This window comes from Ranitomeya imitator, chromosome 6 (assembly GCF_032444005.1).
Source record: "Ranitomeya imitator isolate aRanImi1 chromosome 6, aRanImi1.pri, whole genome shotgun sequence".
Taxonomy (NCBI): Eukaryota; Metazoa; Chordata; class Amphibia; order Anura; family Dendrobatidae; genus Ranitomeya; species Ranitomeya imitator.
This window is the reverse complement of record NC_091287.1, coordinates 177,957,493-177,978,132: the sequence shown is the minus strand read 5'-3', so window position 1 is coordinate 177,978,132 and position 20,640 is coordinate 177,957,493. Positions and strand designations below refer to the sequence as shown.

The 20,640-nt window shown below is 41.9% G+C and overlaps 1 protein-coding gene across 4 annotated transcripts in view; it reads right to left on the bottom strand.

Moving 5' to 3' along the window:
• Positions 1 to 4,383: 4,383 nt before the first annotated feature.
• COBL (cordon-bleu WH2 repeat protein) overlaps positions 4,384 to 20,640 on the bottom strand; it is a 641,622-nt gene continuing 625,365 nt past the window's right edge. For all 4 annotated transcript variants that reach the window (XM_069730332.1, XM_069730335.1, XM_069730331.1 and 1 more), the window contains one exon: positions 4,384 to 9,605. In XM_069730332.1, the coding sequence (XP_069586433.1) occupies positions 9,579 to 9,605 (27 nt within the window). In that variant the 3' untranslated portion in view covers positions 4,384 to 9,578. The remainder of the gene's footprint in view (positions 9,606 to 20,640) is intronic.

Genomic DNA, 20,640 nt, shown 5'->3' with positions numbered 1-20,640 from the left:
AACTACCTGTGTTAATATCCTTAAATTTTTATAACACTTGTGGTATACCAAGTTGATATTTGTGCCACCTGAGTGTGGCTGATCAAAAATCACATTTATGCTGTTGTATGAGGTTATCAAGGTTCCCAGCACAGCAAGCTTACACCGGATCCTTCACCCACCTTGTCTTAATTGAATCTTAAATTCAAATGGCTGACTGCTTCTGTGCCATTATCAAATTTGTACTGTGGGTCAATTGTGGGTGTATGCCCCTAATTTGAACTTTTTGTGCAGATTTTTGCCCTCCCTGAAGGTGTTGTCTATGAGTTTGGTTTTGCCTCCCATTGAATTCAAAGAGAATTTCCAAAAGATGAAATCATCTCTACTATCTAGCTTAAGTCATTAAATGTGCCAAATTTATCATAGTTGTTCATGTGGCTTGATAAATCTGTCTAATTTTAAGACTGCCTACTCTAAGTTTACGCTGTCTATTAGTTGGCCTATATTTTCCCAGAAAAATGGGACACAATTTGGGTGCATTTTTAGAACACTGTGCTGCATGATACATCATGCCCTTTTCAGGCAACTCACGCCTCCTAATTGGACAAGTTGGAAAAATTATCTAAAATACAGATGTTAGAAGATGTTTTTTGGTGCACATTTCAAAAGAATTCTGTTGTTTATAGATTGATAAATTTCTCCCATTATGTCAATATTTTATCGCAGCACCTTCAAATAACACAAGGTGTTGAAGTGGTCCTAAGGTCAAAATAGGGTTACCATGAACACAGAAACATCCTTGTTAGAATGTACATATGAATATTGAGTTTTGCACATTTAAATCTAGAGTGACATGCAGTGAGTCAGCTGCATTTACAGAAGCAAAGCTGCAATGTGCCTGATGGTGCTGGGAGTTATACCTTTGTTCCTAAAATATGGGTAAATACGCTAACCCTTATTAAATCATTTTACTGTTTTAACCATTAATAAAGATCCAGATAATATTGTCAATCTTTGTAAAAAAGTAATTTGTGAAATACCCGCATATTGATCATCAAGCCCCAAAATATATTGTGTTATTTGTAAGTCAAATATAAGATTCAAATCTTGTGTGCATTTTCTATATGGTTTGTTTAACAATAACATTGCTCACGTCAATCTAAAATACAACTTGACAGTCACCCATGCTTGATATGTGTGCAATATACCTGCAATACTTATCAAAGGATATACCTTATACAGCTTTTGAATACGTGTGTTGTTTCCAGCTGTTCCATCACCAGCGTGTCACTTGGCAGCTGTCCTTCCACCATGCAGCATTTTACTCAATAACTATAATAGTGTTTATTCTATTAATGTATAGAATTATATTATAGCTTGTGACAGAAAAATCTAAACCACAATTTGATTTCCGATTTCTTTATTAGTGGCACAATTCAGAAGACAACATTAATTTCCTATATTTGGCTCATACATTCTTGCTCCAGTTTACAACTTTTCCAGTACAGGTATTAGATCTAAAAATAATTTTTTTTACGAAACAATTGCAGAAAAATATATATAATATATGTTTATAGACATTTTCAGATCTCAATTTCTAGTATCTTAGTTTAACAAAAATAAGTCATATTAACATTTAAGTTATAATTTTAATTTAATGCATTTAAATATAAACTTCTTGGTCAATGTATTAATATAGCTAACAACAGCAAATACTGTTAACCAACTCCTAGTACAACATATAGTCTATATTAGCACAAGGACAGTTACACAAACAGACTGCATGAACACACCTTCTGGTCAGGAGCACTTCTTGAAAAGTCTACTTTCCAAATAGTTTTTTTAAGCGGCACATTGTAGTTGGTGCATTGGACTACCCTTATTATGGAGCAGCATAGACAAATGCATTTTGAAACTAATATAATGTAATTCATCTGTTATTTTTCCAGTTGTCAATCACTTAATTTGTTGGATCAAAGACCTTGCATGAGAAATTGTCTAGTGTAGAAATAGAGGACATTACAGTGCCTTCTGGCAGCTCCAGCCATAAGCTGGCACTATTAATCTCCTATTAACACAGTCCCTGCTCTCCAGTGCCTTAACCTGCCAGGCATTACTTGATAAGGCATGCTATTAACATGGAAATCCTTTGCGGCATTTTGTTTTGTAAATGTTTTCAATCAGGTATGAAAAACACCAAGCAGAAAATATGTATAACTGTGCTGAAGAGAAGACTAGGATGCGGCTAAGGGTTTATGCACACAAGTATGTCTCTACCCTAAACTTTTCTTTAATTACGTTAAAGAGTAACTGGATGTTCTTTTTTTCATTATTAAGTACAGCATGAAAATTTATGAAACTTTGTAATTCACTACATTAGGCTATTTGGCTTCTTTCATGTCCATAAAAATGATTTCACTGGAACAACAGCATGAGAGGAGGACATCTTTTGTTTATCCAGTGCTCCTCTCTCGCTGCTGTGTCGGCATCTTTCACTAATAGTGCATGGTACAAAGTGCAGGAGGCATAGCGCTCAGTGAAGACTACACAACAGAGCATTACCTCCCTCAGGAGCAAGAATGCTCTTCAGGTGCCAAACCCCTCCTCAGATAGAATCTGTATCCGTACTCCAGTCACATAGACATGGAGTCCATATGTTGCACATCAATAAGAAAACCCTGGAGAAAGCTATGCGTTAGAAGGCGTCTTTGGCCATATTTTTACACTAGAAAGAAGCCAAACCGTCTAATAAAGTGAATTACAAAATTTCATAGCTTTCCATGCTGAGCACAACAATGAAAAAAATTATAGTATACTTATTCTTTAAGTTATACAATTTGTTATAATACCAATTCAATACACTCTCACCCCATCTAATAAAAAAATCTCCTAACATGTATATTTTTTTTTAACATAGGAGCCTATGACTGACGAATTGCATCTGTTAGAGGTATCCAACACAACAATCTAGAAAAACAAGTAGGGACGACGAACTACATCTATTAAGGCATTGAACAGGTCATATAAGCATGTGTATGTATGCATACAGCACCTATACATTTCTATGAGGTGTAGTGTGCCTTTCTATGTGTCACATTACATCTGGAAGGGTTTTCTTTTTGGGGGTGGTGGTGTATTGCAACGATTCAACAGAAAATAAATGATGCAATGTTTCATTGGATAATATAGATATTTTCTCTATTAGAAGCATTGCTTCTCGGGAAGAAAACAGTACGACAATGCTTACAGAGGCCACAGATGGTTGGAGAGACACCACAGCCTCCATGCATAAGGCACTGAAGGCCCATTATGAAGCCAATACACATTTTAATGGAAGTGCTTGCTTCTTTAAATGCTGTGAGCATTTTTTTTTTCTAATAGAAAATTCTGGTCCTGGGTAATATTTCATAAAAAAATTGGCCTAGCCTCATCTCTATGTCCTCTCTGCATTGTGCTGCAGGCAATTTGTTGCTGTCAGTTCAGAATTAAAAATTTCAAATATACAAAGGGAAAAAAAACTACTTCAACACCTCACTACAGCCGTGATAAATTCCAGTGCACGTTCTTCCAAATGGCTCAGAATTTCTGAGAAGGCAGCCTGATCTACAGTATATGAAAACCCCCTGAGGAGCACATATCAATAACCAGCTACTGGGCACTTATAATATAGACTGTGCATCATATTGATAGTATAGCTAATACCATTGTCTTCCTGCATTCTAAAACCACAGACTATTACATAGTCATCAACATACAGTTGTAAGTAATACCCAATACTTATTACTCAGATACAGCATTGCTAAATTCATCAGTAAACTGTTACATGCCTGTAAAGAAGCACTCTTGCTATTTTTTTATTCCTTAAAGGGAACCTGTCACCCCCCAGGGGTTTGTAACTAAAAGAACCACCTTGTGCAGCACTAATGCTGCATTCTGACAAGGTGGCTCTTTTAGTTTGGGTCCCTGGCACTGCTGCAATAATCGCTTTTGAAATTTGTCCCTCATACCTGTGAAATCGTAAGGGGCAGGTCTTTCCCCTAGTCCAGACGCCTCACACCCGTCACTCATGGCCTCTGCATGTCGGGTGCCGCCTCCTCTTCCTTCAGTAGCATCCCCGGCGCCTGCGCTGTAAGTTCGAAGGGCAGCGCAACTGCGCATGCCCGAAAAAAAAATAACAGCGCAGGAGTCGGGGACGCTACTGAAGGAAGAGGAGGCGGCGCCCGGCACGCAGAGGCCATGAGTGACGGGTGTGAGGCATCTGGATTAGGGGAAAGACCTGCCCCCGGACGATTTCACAGGTATGAGGGACAAATTTCAAAAGCGATTATTGCAGCTGTGCCAGGGACCCGAACTAAAAGAGCCACCTTGTCAGAATGCAGCATTAGTGCTCCACAAGGTGGCTCTTTTAGTTACAAACCCCCGGGGCGGGTGACAGGTTCCCTTTAAACCTGTGCAAATGATAGTGTAGTGTAGTATCAGTGTGATAGTATACATACGGATTTCTGTCTTCCCAATACCCAGCGCCTCTCCAGTCTTCTTCTCAGTCACGTGACAGCGATTTAGACTCTCTGGTTCACACTGTGATCTGAGTGATATGGAAGTGAGTTTTACAATGCAAGTCTATGGAGCATCAGAACGAGGTGCCATAGCCTTATATTGTAAGGCCACATTCACATGTTCAGCATTTGGTCAGTATTTACATCGGTATATCAAAGCTAAAACCAGGAGTGGGTGATAAATACAGAAGTGGTGACGTGTTTTTATTATACTTTTCCTCTGATTATTCCACTCCTTATGTTCGCTTGCAAATACTGATGTAAAATACTGACCAAATACTGAACGTATGAACCTTAAAGAGACTTCCAACTCAGGCATAGAGTGATCTGGAGAGACATCACGTGACTGAGAAGAGGACTGGAGAGGTGCTGGAGACTGGAGAATATAGAAATCGGTGAGTACAGTAACACACTAGCCCTCCACTAACATTTACACAGGCTTAGGGAATAAAATAATTTACGTGAGTACTTCTTTAAAACTCACTGATTCAAGAACACTCCACAGGTTTTCCTGAAGCCCTATCATAAACCACATGTTATATCATGATATTGTTTGCTGATTGACAAACTAAGCACTACTACAGCTGTACAATTTTAACTTATAAAATAATTAAGTGTGGATATATTCCCTTATCATTTAATAAAAAAAACTTTAATAATAAAGAACAAACTAGGAGTCAGCAAGTCATATCTTATGACATGAGATACTTCATTTTCCTTCAAAAATATGGGCGACATGTACAAATATATCACATAAATCATATACGTATGTGTGTTTTATAATACTGGGATAATTCAGGAGACTGACACATACATCAGACAACTGCACTTCTCTGTGGATTTCTTTAAAGGGGTCCTACAGTTTCAAATTGCAGGAATTGGAATGTTATGTACATGTATAAAATGGGAGCATCAAACAAGGCTTGCATGGCGATCAGTAGAAGTGCAGATTCAAGAAGGAAATTTGTAGATTTCTTGTTCAGGAAGTGATTACATCGATAATTTTGAAAATGTATGAGATGAGAAATCATAAGATGTCCTTTACTTGCGTTTTTTCATATGCACTGCTGCCCCGTTCCAGGAAAAGCACCACAACAGTGTAGAAGAGGCAAAATCGGGGCAGCGTGCATGCTGGAATGTTTAAAGATCATGCATAACCTACATACAGTACAAAGGAGGCAGTGAGAAAGAGTAATACCCTACATGATGAGAACCAATATTTCACCAATTCTATTCTGCTTTGCCAGCCAGAAGAAAAGTTACAAAAACAGGCCAAGCCTTACATTTGAGCTTATTGTCTCATATTTAAAATAAAAAGTATAGTTTACAATAAGAGATGAGAAGACAAGCCATGACTGCATTGAAAAGTAGTATTTCATAGGGAAAAACTAGCACAGAAATATCTGATATAGAAGTTTCACTATGTTTAATTTATTTAATATTGTATATTCTAACTTAAAAAAAAACAGGAAGACAATTCAAGATCTAGCGAATATTTACAACTGATTGCACAATATTTTATTGGACCCAAAATGTTACTAAAATTATGAGATCGTAGTAATATAATCTGAGTTGATCAGTAGATCTGCTCATTGAATGTGTCCTATATGGGACCATTATTCATCTTTGTTCAACAGACATGGTTTTACCAAATGGCCAGTACTTCTGCAAAAAGAGATTTTACTGTTAACCTTCAAAAAGGTTGATATTCTTGTAGATAATCTTTCTATATTGAAACTACATTTCACAAACCCAAGAACAGCTAGATTAACAGAAGAAAGAATTTTAAATTGTAAACAAATAGTTGACATCCATTCATTTTGATCTTCATTGACTATTACAAAATACCATGAAGAACAAATTCTTCAAACTTAAAAAAGAATGATGCCCTCTTCCTTATCCAATTTTGAAGCATGCCAGAAACTGCCAATAATTTTTGGTCATATAACAACTTTCTTCGCCACTACACAATGAAATCACAAACTGCAACTTTATCACAAAAAGACAATCAGTGAATGTAAAACTCTTAATTTATGGGGTGCAAATAGTATTCACAGAGTGGTTTTTCAATGAATAACACAAGCATAAGATGGCTTTGTTGGTCTGTAGCATTTTTTTTGTGTTTTCAAGATCTAAGGTCGAATTTCTTGACTAAGAGGAGTTGGGCCAAACATGAGATACCGACCAACCGCTATGTTACCCCAACACATGCAGAATCCTTCTCTCTCTTAGTATCAGAAGGCCTCCATACACAATAAATGGTGGGCTACACACACTTAAATCAGCAGGTTCCACTGATGTATAATTATTATAGCCATAATTAGCACCCATTGTACGGATATCTTCTTGATTACAACGGCAGCAATGGGGTAGGCAATTTTTTTAGTAATCTTCTTCTCCTCCTATAGTTTAGGGAATATCAATCAAGTAATATTATGTTGCTTTTTCTGTATAATGCCAGACAGCACAGATAACTATGCCACTAAAAAATTGGATGGCATTGCTAAGTCATATACTGGTACTGGCTGTATCTTTCCATGGTGATAAGGCTACAAGAATATTAATAATGGAGTTATCCTCACTTTAAAATTACTGCAAACAGGCCCAGAGAGAGGCCTATCCACTATTCAGCTCCCAAATCTCCTCTGCCATTGCTACTGTGTCCCTGCCAGTCTCAGGGCATCAACATCCAGAAGACAGCAGTCTTTCCATTTTCTCTGACTGGAAGAAGTCAGAGGCCATTTTCTCTGACTGGAAAAAGGAAGAGGCCCTGAGACCAGCGGGGGCCAGAGTAGCGCCGCTTTGGAAGGTGAGTATAGGAGGTTTTTTTATTGTCCACAGTATGACCAATTAAAAAGAAGGTTAAAGAGATTTTGCCTTACTTTAAATGTAATGTTGAAAAGAAGTTTTACAGTAACCATTGTTTTTTTCCATAAATCAAAAGTATATATGAAAATAAGAAGCTTTATAATATATTTTAAAAGAGTAATTTGCTGTTTTCTCTTCCTGGACTGATCATTCATTCTAAATGTTCTCAATGTGTCTTCAGTGAACACAGATATTGCCACTACTGAAACAGGAGATGGCAGCTGATGCTCAGAAAGATCTCTGGAAAACCACTCACAGTTCAACAGAATGTCTGTGTCGGCCTTCAGCTCTTCCTCACTTCCATATTCATAACATTTTAAGAACACCTACAGTCATCTCTTATCTCAGAAACAGGAAAATCTCTATTCACTGACTACATATTGTACACATGAAATGGGAGTGAAATATCAATCCAAGATGGAAAAGAAGCTCATTTCTCTATTAAGATATTTTACAAAGTTGCTTTTTTTAAAGTGTGCCATCCAAACTCTATTGTCCTAATTTGTTCTTTTTCGATTGTTGAGTTTTTTTACTCTAATTTCTGTACGATTGCTGGCCACCATCTTGCCAAGGCAGCTGTTAGCAACAATTAGAGATAAGCTGTATAAAAGGCACATGGACCATAACCAATTAGTGTCTGGATATAGTAATTAACTTCGGTAGGAAAGTTTTCTAAACAGGAAGTGCAATTCTAACACAATTCATTGCACAGGAAGGGGGAGAAGGTGATTTGCGAACATTATGTAATGTTAAAAGGAACCGGTCAGCACATTCCAGCCTTATTTGCATATGGTTTCTACAAGAAAGGTAACACTTTTATTGGGGAATGAAAGCCTATACAGCCATACAACTATTCTATATATAAAAAAATTGTGTCTGATTTTCTTTAATGGTGTGATCCTGTGTTCCTTATATAGAGGAGTTATCTGTCATTTTTATCCTGTGTGTGATGACAATGAGATGACCACTGAGAATGTAAGGGCGGAAATCCATCTTTGATTATATTTGCTCCGTACTATGTCAGTTTCCAATTATTTTTAATAGATGCTTTCTTTTTACCTGCAACTTAACTAATAAGCTAATCGTGTTTAAGATGCAAGTAGACGAATATGCACTAAACCTAGAGACCCAAAATTGCTAAAAAGAGGCTGATAGCTAAAGATTCATTTACAATGTACAATTATCATAGTGATTCTCGATAATTGTACTATCTCTGCATATCACTCGATACATAAGCAAAACGCTCGTTTGTCAGGTGAAATGATTGCTTGGTTTGCACAAAAGATCATCATCAGCAGCAAATCCTCCTGTAAATAGGACTGCATTGCCAGGAATAATGGCAACCTATGTTCACAAAACAATCTATTACTTATTATTCTATGTGTATCCAAATATGGTTTCGGTCTGTCTAAACAGATTATAAACTACTGCCGACCAGCAGACATGTGGACAGATGGTCGTTGTTCATTGCTGTGCATCACACAGTGGAAATGGACTCTATGAATAATGTGCAACAGGAAACACATTGTTTACACAACATCGTCAGTTCTATACAGATAATTATCAATTATAATTGAAGTATATTATAATTGAATTTTCAGATTTACTTTTGTGAATTTAGTATTCTGTCTAATTATATGAATCTGATCTTAAAAGTTATGTAACTTACTAAAATTGGCAGTTGAGCGCTTTCTATATTATATACTGTACAACTCAATATTTCTTCTTATTTAGACATAATATCTAATAATAAAACACATGGTTGAATCTCAAGCTTGAATATGTTCTGATTATTTCCTTCTTAATTCTTTCTACAGTTAGCTGAAAGCATAAAGACAGTTCCAATCCTGGTAAAAATAAAATTATTTTACCAGTGTTGCTTTCAGCAAAAGGTGTATTGTTTAATTTCTAGGATTTATCTTGCCAACAAGAATATTTTATTGGCAAACTCTGAATGCATTTCAAGGCAAAACACATTTTCCTTGGCACGTATATTGTGCAACATAGCGATACATTAGTTTCCCTTTTGAACCATTATTTTGAAACGGCAAACCAAGAAAAAAATTTGGCCAGTTGACAAAATAACCAAGGCAGACTTGCTGTGTTGTACTTCTCAAGTGTGTCATTGACTGGGCATTGCAGATAGGTACAGTTGCTTTCTTCAGTTATTTTGTTCTACAATGTACGCACTGAAGCAGAGACCTGGAATAAAAGAAATGTTCAATTAAATCAGCATATTTAATGTAAAAATCAGGATATAAGTTTGGCAACAGCTCGATGTAGATTATTGTTATTAGTATTTGGCTCTAAACATAACTATTTTTTAAGAAAGTCAACTAAGCCCAAAACAAATGAGTTACAAGTTACATCAACAATTAATTACAAGTAATATAATGGAAATTAATCGTTACTGCAGAAGTCAATTTTCACTTCCCTGACCAGGTCAAAGTTTTCAATTTTGACCAGTGTCACATTTTCTTCAAAAAAGGTCAGAGAGGCTCGGCTCCTGCGCACTGCAGTACTTTGCTCTGCTCTCAACAGGGCAGACAAAGTAAGTCTGCGCTGGAAGAAGAGGACATCCTCGTAAGAAGATAAGAGGCCCCGGACCGGACCGTGACGCCCACCGCAGCGGGACCGCCCCTGGGTGAGTATAATCTAACCTTTTTTTCTTATCTTTCAGGATACATCGGGGCTTATCTACAGCATTCCAGAATGCTATAGATAAGCCCCTGATACTGGTGGGCTTAGCTCATCATCGATTTTGGGGGTGACAGATTCCCTTTAAGTTATGTAGGGAGAGTAAATTGGTTGTTTGCTAGAATTCTCAACTAACGAAGGAGATCCAAACCTTTCTCTGTCGAGTCAATAGTATGGAAATTGTTGCCAAGTTGGACTTGCAACGACGTGGATTGGTACCATTTGTATTTTTTTCCTGCATGAAGAAGGGCCTTGGTTGTGAAAGAGAAGGATTTTCTATCTTGAATTTTTTTAGATAGATCTTTAAAAAGGATGATGGATTTGTATGGAATTTGAAGTTTCGCAGCATTCTTCCTTAAAGCAAGTACCGTAAGTTGTTTCTTAATCGTGTAGATTTAAAAGTTACAATTACATCTCTTGCGATTCCTGTTGGGAGGCTATTTGGTTTTAGGATTCTGAAAGCTTTAATCACAGGGTTTTCTTTAGGAAGATCTGGAATTAAATGAGATATCATCTGAGAAATGTAGCCTTTTATGGTGGTCTGATCTTTTTCAGCAGTCGCTTTAATTTAAGGTTATTCTTCTTAGAAATATTTTTAAAATAAGTCATTTGTGATTTTAAAGAGGAACTCTCTATTTGCAAAGATTTAACCCCTTTACCCCCAAGGGTGGTTTGCACGTTAATGACCGGGCCAATTTTTACAATTCTGACCACTGTCCCTTTATGAGGTTATAACTCTGGAACACTTCAACAGATCCTAGTAATTCTGACATTGTTTTCTCGTGACATATTGTACTTCATGATAGTGGTAAAAATTTTTGATATTACCTGCGTTTATTTGTGAAAAAAATGGAAATTTGGTGAAAATTTTGAAAATTTGGGAATTTTCCAAATTTGAATTTTTATGCAATTAAATCACAGAGATATGTCACACAAAATACTTAATAAGTAACATTTCCCACATGTCTACTTTACATCAGCACAATTTTGGAACCAAACTTTTTTTTTTAGGGCGTTATAAGGGTTAAAAGTTGACCAGCAATTTCTCATTTTTACAACACCATTTTTTTTTAGGGACCACATCTCATTTGAAGTCATTTTGAGGGGTCTATATGATAGAAAATACCCAAGTGTGACACCATTCTAAAAACTGCACCCCGCAAGGTGCTCAAAACCACATTCAAGAAGTTTATTAACCCTTCAGGTGTTTCACAGGAATTTTTGGAATGTTTAAATAAAAAAGAACATTTAACTTTTTTTCACAAAAAATTTAATTCAGCTCCAATTTGTTTTATTTTACCAAGGGTAACAGGAGAAAATGGACCGTAAAAGTTGTTGTACAATTTGTCCTGAGTACACCGATACCCCATATGTGGGGGTAAACCACTGTTTGGGCGCATGACAGAGCTTGGAAGCGAAGGAGCGCCATTTGACTTTTCAATGCAAAATTGACTGGAATTGAGATGGGACGCCATGTTACGTTTGGAGAGCCAAAGATGTGCCTAAACATTGAAACCCCCCACAAGTGACACCATTTTGGAAAGTAGACCCCTAAGGAACTTATCTAGAGGTGTGGTGAGCACTTTGACCCACCAAGTGCTTCACAGAAGTTTATAATGCAGAACCGTAAAAATAAAAAATCATATTTTTTCACAAAAATTAATTTTCACCCCCAATTTTTTATTTTCCCAAGGGTAAGAGAAGAAATTGGACCCCAAAAGTTGTTGTACAATTTGTCCTGAGTACGCTGATACCCCATATGTAGGGGTAAACCACTGTTTGGGCGCATGGGAGAGCTCGGAAGGGAAGGAGCGCCATTTGACTTTTCAATGCAAAATTGACAGGAACTGAGATGGGACGCCATGTTGCGTTTGGAGAGCCACTGATGTGCCTAAACATTGAAACCCCCCACAAGTGACACCATTTTGGAAAGTAGACCCCCTAAGGAACTTATCTAGAGGTGTCGTGAGCACTTTGACCTACCAAGTGCTTCACAGAAGTTTATAATGCAGAACCATAAAAATAAAAAATCATATTTTTTCACAAAAAATATAATTTCACCCCCAATTTTTTATTTTTCCAAGGGTAAGAGAAGAAATTGGATGCCAAAAGTTATTGTACAATTTGTCCTGAATACGCTGATACCCCATATGTGGGGGTAAACCACTGTTTGGGTGCAAGGGAGAGCTCGGAAGGGAAGGAGCGCCGTTTGACTTTTCAAGGCAAAATTGACAGGAATTGAGAGATGGGACGCCATGTTGCATTTGGAGAGCCACTGATGTGCCTAACCATTGAAACCACCCTACTAGTGACACCATTTTGGAAAGTAGACCCCATAAGGAACTTATCTAGATGTGTGGTGAGCACTTTGACCCACCAAGGGCTTCACAGAAGTTTATAATGCAGAGCCGTAAAAATAAAACAACATTTTTTTCCCACAAAAATTATTTTTTAGCCCCCAGTTTTGTATTTTCCCGAGGTAACAGGAGAAATTGGACCCCAAAAGTTGTTGTCCAATTTGTCCTGAGTACGCTGATACCCCATATGTGGGGGGGAACCACAGTTTGGGCGCATGGGAGGGCTCGGAAGGGAAGGAGCGCCTTTTGGAATGCAGACTTAGATGGAATGGTCTGCAGGCGTCACATTGCGTTTGCAGTGCCCCTAATGTGCCTAAACATTGAAACCCCTCACAAGTGACACCATTTTGGAAAGTAGACCCCCTAAGGAACCTATCTAGATGTGTGGCGAGCACTTTGACTGACCAAGGGCTTCACAGAAGTTTATAATGCAGAGCCATAAAAATAAAACAAAAATTTTTTCCCACAAAAATTATTTTTTAGCCCCCAGTTTTGTATTTTTCCAAGGGTAACAGGAGAAATTGGACCCTAAATATTGTTGACCAATTTGTCCTGAGTACGCTGATACCCGATATGTGGGGGGGGGGGGGAACCACCGTTTGAGCACATGGAAGAGCTCGGAAGGGAAGGAGCATAATCTGGAATGCAGAATTAGATGGATTGGTCTGCAGGTGTCACATTGCGTTTGCAGAGCCCCTAATGTACCTAAACAGTAGAAACCCCCACAAGTGACACCACTTTGGAAAGTATACCCCCTAAGGAACTCATCTAGATGTGTTGTGAGAGCTTGGAACCCCCAAGTGTTTCACTACAGTTTATAACGCAGAGCCGTGCAAATAAAAAATATTTTTTTTCCCACAAAAATTATTTTTTAGCCCCCAGTTTTGTATTTTTCCAACGGTAACAGGAGAAATTGGACCCTAAATATTGTTGTCCAATGTGTCTTGAGTACGCTGATACCCCATATGTGGGGGGGAACCACCGTTTGAGCACATGGCAGAGCTCAGAAGGGAAGGAGCATCATTTGGAATGCAGACTTAGATGGATTGGTCTGCAGGCGTCACATTGCGTTTGCAGAGTCCCTAGTGTACCTAAACAGTAGAAACCTTCCACAAGTGACCCCATATTGGAAACTAGAACCCCCAAGGAACTAATCTAGATGTGTTGTGAGAACTTTGAACCCCCAAGTGTTTCACTACAGTTTATAACGCAGAGCCGTGAAAATAAATTTATTTTTTTTTTCCACAAAAATGATTTTTTAGCCCCCAGTTTTGTATTTTTCCAAGGGTAACAGGAGAAATAGGACCCCAAAAGTTGTTTTCCAATTTGTCCTGAGTACGCTGATACCCCATATGTTGGGGTAAACCCCTGTTTGGGCACACGGGAGAGCTCGTAAGGGAAGGAGCACTGTTTTACTTTCTCAGCGCAGAATTAGCTGAAATTGAGGTCAGACGCCATGTCGCGTTTGGAGAGCCCCTGATGTGCCTAAACAGTGGAAACCCCCCAATTATAACTGAAACCCTAATCCAAACACACCCCTAACCCTAATCTCAACGGTAACCTTAAACACACCCCTAACCCTGACACACCCCTAACCCTAATCCCAACCCTATTCCCAACCGTAAATGTAATCCGAACCCTAACCCTAACTTTAGCCCCAACCCTAACCCTAACTTTAGCCCCAATCCTAACTTTAGCCCCAACCCTAACTGTAGCCTTAACCCTAGCCCTAACCCTAACCCTAGCCCTAACCCTAGCTCTAACCCTAGCTCTAACCCTAGCCCTAACCCTAGCCCTAACCCTAATGGGAAAATGGAAATAAATACATTTTTTAAATTTTTTTTCCCTAACTAAGGGGGTGATGAAGGGGAGTTTGATTTACTTTTATAGCGGGTTTTTAGCGGATTTTTATGTTTGGCAGCCGTCACACACTGAAAGACGCTTTTTATTGCAAAAAATATTTTTTGCGTTACCACATTTTGAGAGCTATAATTTTACCATATTTTGGTCCACAGAGTCATGTGAGGTCTTGTTTTTTGAGGGACGAGTTGACGTTTTTATTGGTAACATTTTCGGGCACGTGACAATTTTTGATCGCTTTTTATTCCGATTTTTGTGAGGCAGAATGACCAAAAACCAGCTATTCATGAATTTCTTTTGGGGGAGGCGTTTATACCGTTCCGCATTTGGTAAAATGGATAAATCAGTTTTATTCTTCGTGTCAGTACGATTACAGTGATACCTCATTTATATCTTTTTTTAATGTTTTGGCGCTTTTATACGATAAAAACTATTTTATATAAAAAATAATTATTTTTGCATCGCTTTATTCTGAGGACTATAACTTTTTATTTTTTCGCTGATGATGCTGTATGGTGGCTCGTTTTTTGCGGGACAAAGTGACGTTTTCAGCGGTACCATGGTTATTTATATCCGTCTTTTTGATTGCATGTTATTCCACTTTTTGTTTGGCAGTATGATAATAAAGCGTTGATTTTTGCCTAGTTTTTTTTGGTGTTGACTGAAGGGGTTAACTAGTGGGACAGTTTTATAGGTTGGGTTGTTACGGATGCGGTGATACTAAATACCGTATATACTCGAATATAAGCTGAGATTTTCAGCCCATTTTATGGGGCTGAAAGTCCCCCTCCCGGCTTATACTCGAGTCATACCCGGGGGTCGGCAGGGGAGGGGGAGTGGGGACTGTGTAATTATACTCATCTGCTCCCGGTGCGGTCCCTGGATGTCCCTGCTTCTTCCAGCGCTGCAGCTTTTTCCTGTATGGAGTGGTCACTTGGTACCACTCATTACAGAAATGAATATGCGGCTCCACCTCCCATAGTGGTGGAGCCGCATATTCAAAACTGTATGAGCGGTAACGGTGACCGCACAATACAGGAAGAAGATGCAGCGGTGGAAGAAGCAGGGACACAGCGCCAGGAGCAGGTAAGTATACGGGGAGGGGGAGCGCAGCGCTGCGCGATATTTACCTCTCCTCGGTCCGGTGCGGCTCCGTCTTCAGCGTCCTCTGGCAGTGACACTCAGGTCAGAGGGCACAGTGATGTAGTCAGTGCGCGCCCACTGCTGAACGTCAGTGCCAAAGACGGAGCCGCACGAGGAGCAGGTAAAAGTGCCAGGGGTCCTGAGCGAGTAGAGGTGAGTATGTGATTTTTTTTTTTTTTTTAATGGCAGCAAAAGCAAATGGGGCAAGTGGCTGTGCGGAGCATCTTATGGGGCCATAACACTTGTGCAGCACTATATGAGGCAAGTGACTGTGCGGAGCATCTGTATGGGGCAGGGGCGTAGCTAGAGCTTTTGCCGCCCGGGGCTGTTCCCGAGTTTGGCGCCCCCCCTTCCCGGCTCAATACACACAAAGGTTACCAAAAATAGTCAGGACAACACGCATGATCGGAACTGCAAAAAAAAAAACAAGTTCTGCTTACCTGACCGCGCTCCTGCTCTCTCCACGCAGCTGAAGCGTGCACTCGCCAGCGACTGACAATGACGTCAGCATTGCCCCAGTGGCTTGCATGGAGCGGTCACCGGAGCGTTGCGAGGAGCAGGAAAGGCGACGGAGGGTGAGTATAGCAGGTTTTTTGTTTTTTTATTATTTTTAACATGGCATATTTTTACTATTGATGCTGCATAGGCAGCATCAATAGTAAATAGTTGGGGACACACAGGGTTAATAGCAGCGGTAATGGAGTGCGTTACACCGCGGCCTGTTACCGCTGCTATTAACCCTGTGTGAGTGGTGACTGGAGGGGATTATGGAGCGGGCACTGATTGTGGGGATGAAGGAGCGGGCGCCGGGCACTGACTGCAGCGGAGGGACTAATCGGACTGTGCCCGTCGCTGATTGGTCGCGGCAGCCATGACAGGCAGCTGCCGAGACCAATCAGCGACGACAGACAGAGGCCGCGACCAATGAATATCCGTGACAGAAAGAAAGACAGAAGGACAGACAGAAAGATGGAAGTGTGACCCTTAGACAATTATATAGTATATATATACAGTGGGGCAAAAAAGTATTTAGTCAGTCAGCAATAGTGCAAGTTCCACCACTTAAAAAGATGAGAGGCGTCTGTAATTTACATCATAGGTAGACCTCAACTATGGGAGACAAACTGAGAAAAAAAAATCCAGAAAATCACATTGTCTGTTTTTTTAACATTTTATTTGCATATTATGGTGGAAAATAAGTATTTGGTCAGAAACAAACAATCAAGATTTCTGGCTCTCACAGACCTGTAACTTCTTCTTTAAGAGTCTCCTCTTTCCTCCACTCATTACCTGTAGTAATGGCATCTGTTTAAACTTGTTATCAGTATAAAAAGACACCTGTGCACACCCTCAAACAGTCTGACTCCAAACTCCACTATGGTGAAGACCAAAGAGCTGTCAAAGGACACCAGAAACAAAATTGTAGCCCTGCACCAGGCTGGGAAGACTGAATCTGCAATAGCCAACCAGCTTGGAGTGAAGAAATCAACAGTGGGAGCAATAATTAGAAAATGGAAGACATACAAGACCACTGATAATCTCCCTCGATCTGGGGCTCCACGCAAAATCCCACCCCGTGGGGTCAGAATGATCACAAGAACGGTGAGCAAAAATCCCAGAACCACGTGGGGGGACCTAGTGAATGTACTGCAGAGAGCTGGGACCAATGTAACAAGGCCTACCATAAGTAACACACTACGCCACCATGGACTCAGATCCTGCAGTGCCAGACGTGTCCCACTGCTTAAGCCAGTACATGTCCGGGCCCGTCTGAAGTTTGCTAGAGAGCATTTGGATGATCCAGAGGAGTTTTGGGAGAATGTCCTATGGTCTGATGAAACCAAACTGGAACTGTTTGGTAGAAACACAACTTGTCGTGTTTGGAGGAAAAAGAATACTGAGTTGCATCCGTCAAACACCATACCTACTGTAAAGCATGGTGGTGGAAACATCATGCTTTGGGGCTGTTTCTCTGCAAAGGGGCCAGGACGACTGATCCGGGTACATGAAAGAATGAATGGGGCCATGTATCGTGAGATTTTGAGTGCAAACCTCCTTCCATCAGCAAGGGCATTGAAGATGAAACGTGGATGGGTCTTTCAAAATGACAATGATCCAAAGCACACCGCCAGGGCAACGAAGGAGTGGCTTCGTAAGAAGCATTTCAAGGTCCTGGAGTGGCCTAGCCAGTCTCCAGATCTCAACCCTATAGAAAACCTTTGGAGGGAGTTGAAAGTCCGTGTTGCCAAGCGAAAAGCCAAAAACATCACTGCTCTAGAGGAGATCTGCATGGAGGAATGGGCCAACATACCAACAACAGTGTGTGGCAACCTTGTGAAGACTTACAGAAAATGTTTGACCTCTGTCATTGCCAACAAAGGATATATTACAAAGTATTGAGATGAAATTTTGTTTCTGACCAAATACTTATTTTCCACCATAATATGCAAATAAAATGTTAAAAAAACAGACAATGTGATTTTCTGGACTTTTTTTTCTCAGTTTGTCTCCCATAGTTGAGGTCTACCTATGATGTAAATTACAGACGCCTCTCATCTTTTTAAATGGTGGAACTTGCACTATTGCTGACTGACTAAATACTTTTTTGCCCCACTGTATATACTAGCTATTGAACCCGTTCTACGCCCGGGTGGCGAGCATTTTTATTGATATATGGTCTCCATCCTGGTATGTGCTGCTCCATCCTACGTCCCCATCCTGTCATGTGCTGCTCCATCCTGCGTCCCCATCCTGTCATGTGCTGCTCCATCTTGCGCCCCCATTCTGTCATGTGCTGCTCCATCCTGCATCCCCATCCTGTCATGTGCTGCTCCCATCCTGCGCCCCCGTTCTGTCATGTGCTGCTCCCATCCTGCGCCCCGTTCTGTCATGTGCTGCTCCCATCCTGCGCCTCCATTCTGTCATTTGCTGCTCCCATCCTGTCATGTGCTGCTCCCATCCTGCGCCCCCGTTCTATCATGTGCTGCTCCCATCCTGCACCCGTTCTGTCATGTGCTGCTGCCATCCTGCGCCCGTTCTGTCATGTGCTGCTGCCATCCTGCGCCCGTTCTGTCATGTGCTGCTCCCATCCTGCGCCCGTTCTGTCATGTGCTGCTGCCATCCTGCGCCCGTTCTGTCATGTGCTGCTCCCATCCTGCGCCCGTTCTGTCATGTGCTGCTGCCATCCTGCGCCCGTTCTGTCATGTGCTGCCATCCTGCGCCCGTTGTCATGTGCTGCTCCCATCCTGCGCTCGTTCTGTCATGTGCTGCTGCCATCCTTCGCCCGTTCTGTCATGTGCTGCTGCCATCCTGCGCCCGTTCTGTCATGTGCTGCTCCCATCCTGCGCCCGTTCTGTCATGTGCTGCTGCCATCCTGCGCCCGTTCTGTCATGTGCTGCTGCCATCCTGCGCCCGTTCTGTCATGTGCTGCTGCCATCCTGCGCCCGTTCTGTCATGTGCTGCTGCCATCCTGCGCCCGTTCTGTCATATGCTGCTGCCATCCTGGGCCCGTTCTGTCATGTGCTGCTGCCATCCTGCGCCCGTTCTGTCATGTGCTGCTGCCATCCTGCCCCCGTTCTGTCATGTGCTGCTCCCATCCTGCGCCACCATTGTATGATATGCCCCCCATAAGACGCTCCAGTGTGTATGCCCCCGTATGCTGCTGCCATATTAAAAAAAAAAAATACCATACTCACCTATCGTCCGGCTCCACTGCAGGTGTGTCTTCAAGAAAATGGCGCCGGAAAGCGCGGACTGCGCAGGCGCCGATTCCGGCAGCAGGAATCAGCGCATGCGCAGTCCGCGCTTTCCGGCGCCATTTTCTTGAAGACACACCTGCAGTGGAGCCGGAGTGTGTCTTCAAGAAAATGGCGCCGGAAAGCGCGGACTGCGCAGGCGCCGATTCTGGCAGCAGGAATCGGCGCCTGCGCAGTCCGCGCTTTCCGGTGCCATTTTCTTGAAGACACACTCCAGCTCCTCTGCCTGTGACTGGTATATCAGAGGGCGGCGCCGGCGCGCATTAAGCGCGTCATCGCGCCCTCTGAACTGTCACAGCAGAGGAGCCGGGAGACGGAGCCGCACGCAGCGCTGGAACGGGGAAAGGTGAATATACTTACCCTCCTGGCGGTCCCTGACTCTCCGGTGGAGATCGTGGTATGCGTTCAGTGTTTACGCTTACCGCGATCTCCTGGAGCGTCACTCTGTGGGGGCCAGACTGCGCCGGCGCTTGCGCCTGCGCAGTCTATAAAGGCTTTGGACAGAGTGATGCTCCCAGCATTGCCTCTCTGTTGTGTTTTCTGTCTCTCTTCTTACATCTTTTCTCTCTGATTTTTATATTTCCTTAATCCTTTCTGCCTTCTTGTCTGTGGCTCCACCCCCGACATTTAGCCCCGCCCCTCCATGGCTCTTCACAGTGTGAGAGCTGTGACGCTGCTGGAGGGGAGGGATCGGATGCTTCTGCTGCTGACTGCAGGTGCGGGGGTGAGTCACAGCGTGTGTGACTGTGTGCCCCTGCTAGTCTACTACACTTCAGCCAGCAACTCTCTGCACGGCTGCGCGCACTGCCAGCGCTCTGCTCCAGTCCTCACTATGCAGAGAGGAAGGAGCAGAGAATGAGTGTGCGCAGCCACGCTGATACCCGCCCCCCCCGCATTGTGCCACCCGGGGTGGCCCGCCCCCCCGCACCCTCCCTCCTACGCCACTGGTATGGAGCCATAACACTTGTGCAGCACTATAAGGGGCAAGTGGCTGTGCGGAGCATCTTATGGGGTCATAATACTTGTGCAGCACTATATGGAGCAAGTGGCTGTGCGGAGCATCTGTATGGGGCCATAATATTTGTGCAGCACTATAGGGGGCAAGTGGCTGTGCGGAGCATCTTATGGGGCCATAACACTTGTGCAGCACTATAAGGGGCAAGTGGCTGTACGGAGCATCTTATGGGGCCATAACACTTGTGCAGCACTATATGGGGCAAGTGGCTGTGCGGAGCATCTGTATGGGGCCATAACACTTGCGCAGCACTATAAGGGGCAAGTGGCTGTGCGGAGCATCTTATGGGGCCATAACACTTGTGCAGCACTATAAGGGGCAAGTGGCTGTGCGGAGCATCTTATGGGGCCATAACACTTGTGCACCACTATAAGGGGCAAGTGGCTGTGCGGAGCATCTTATGGGGCCAT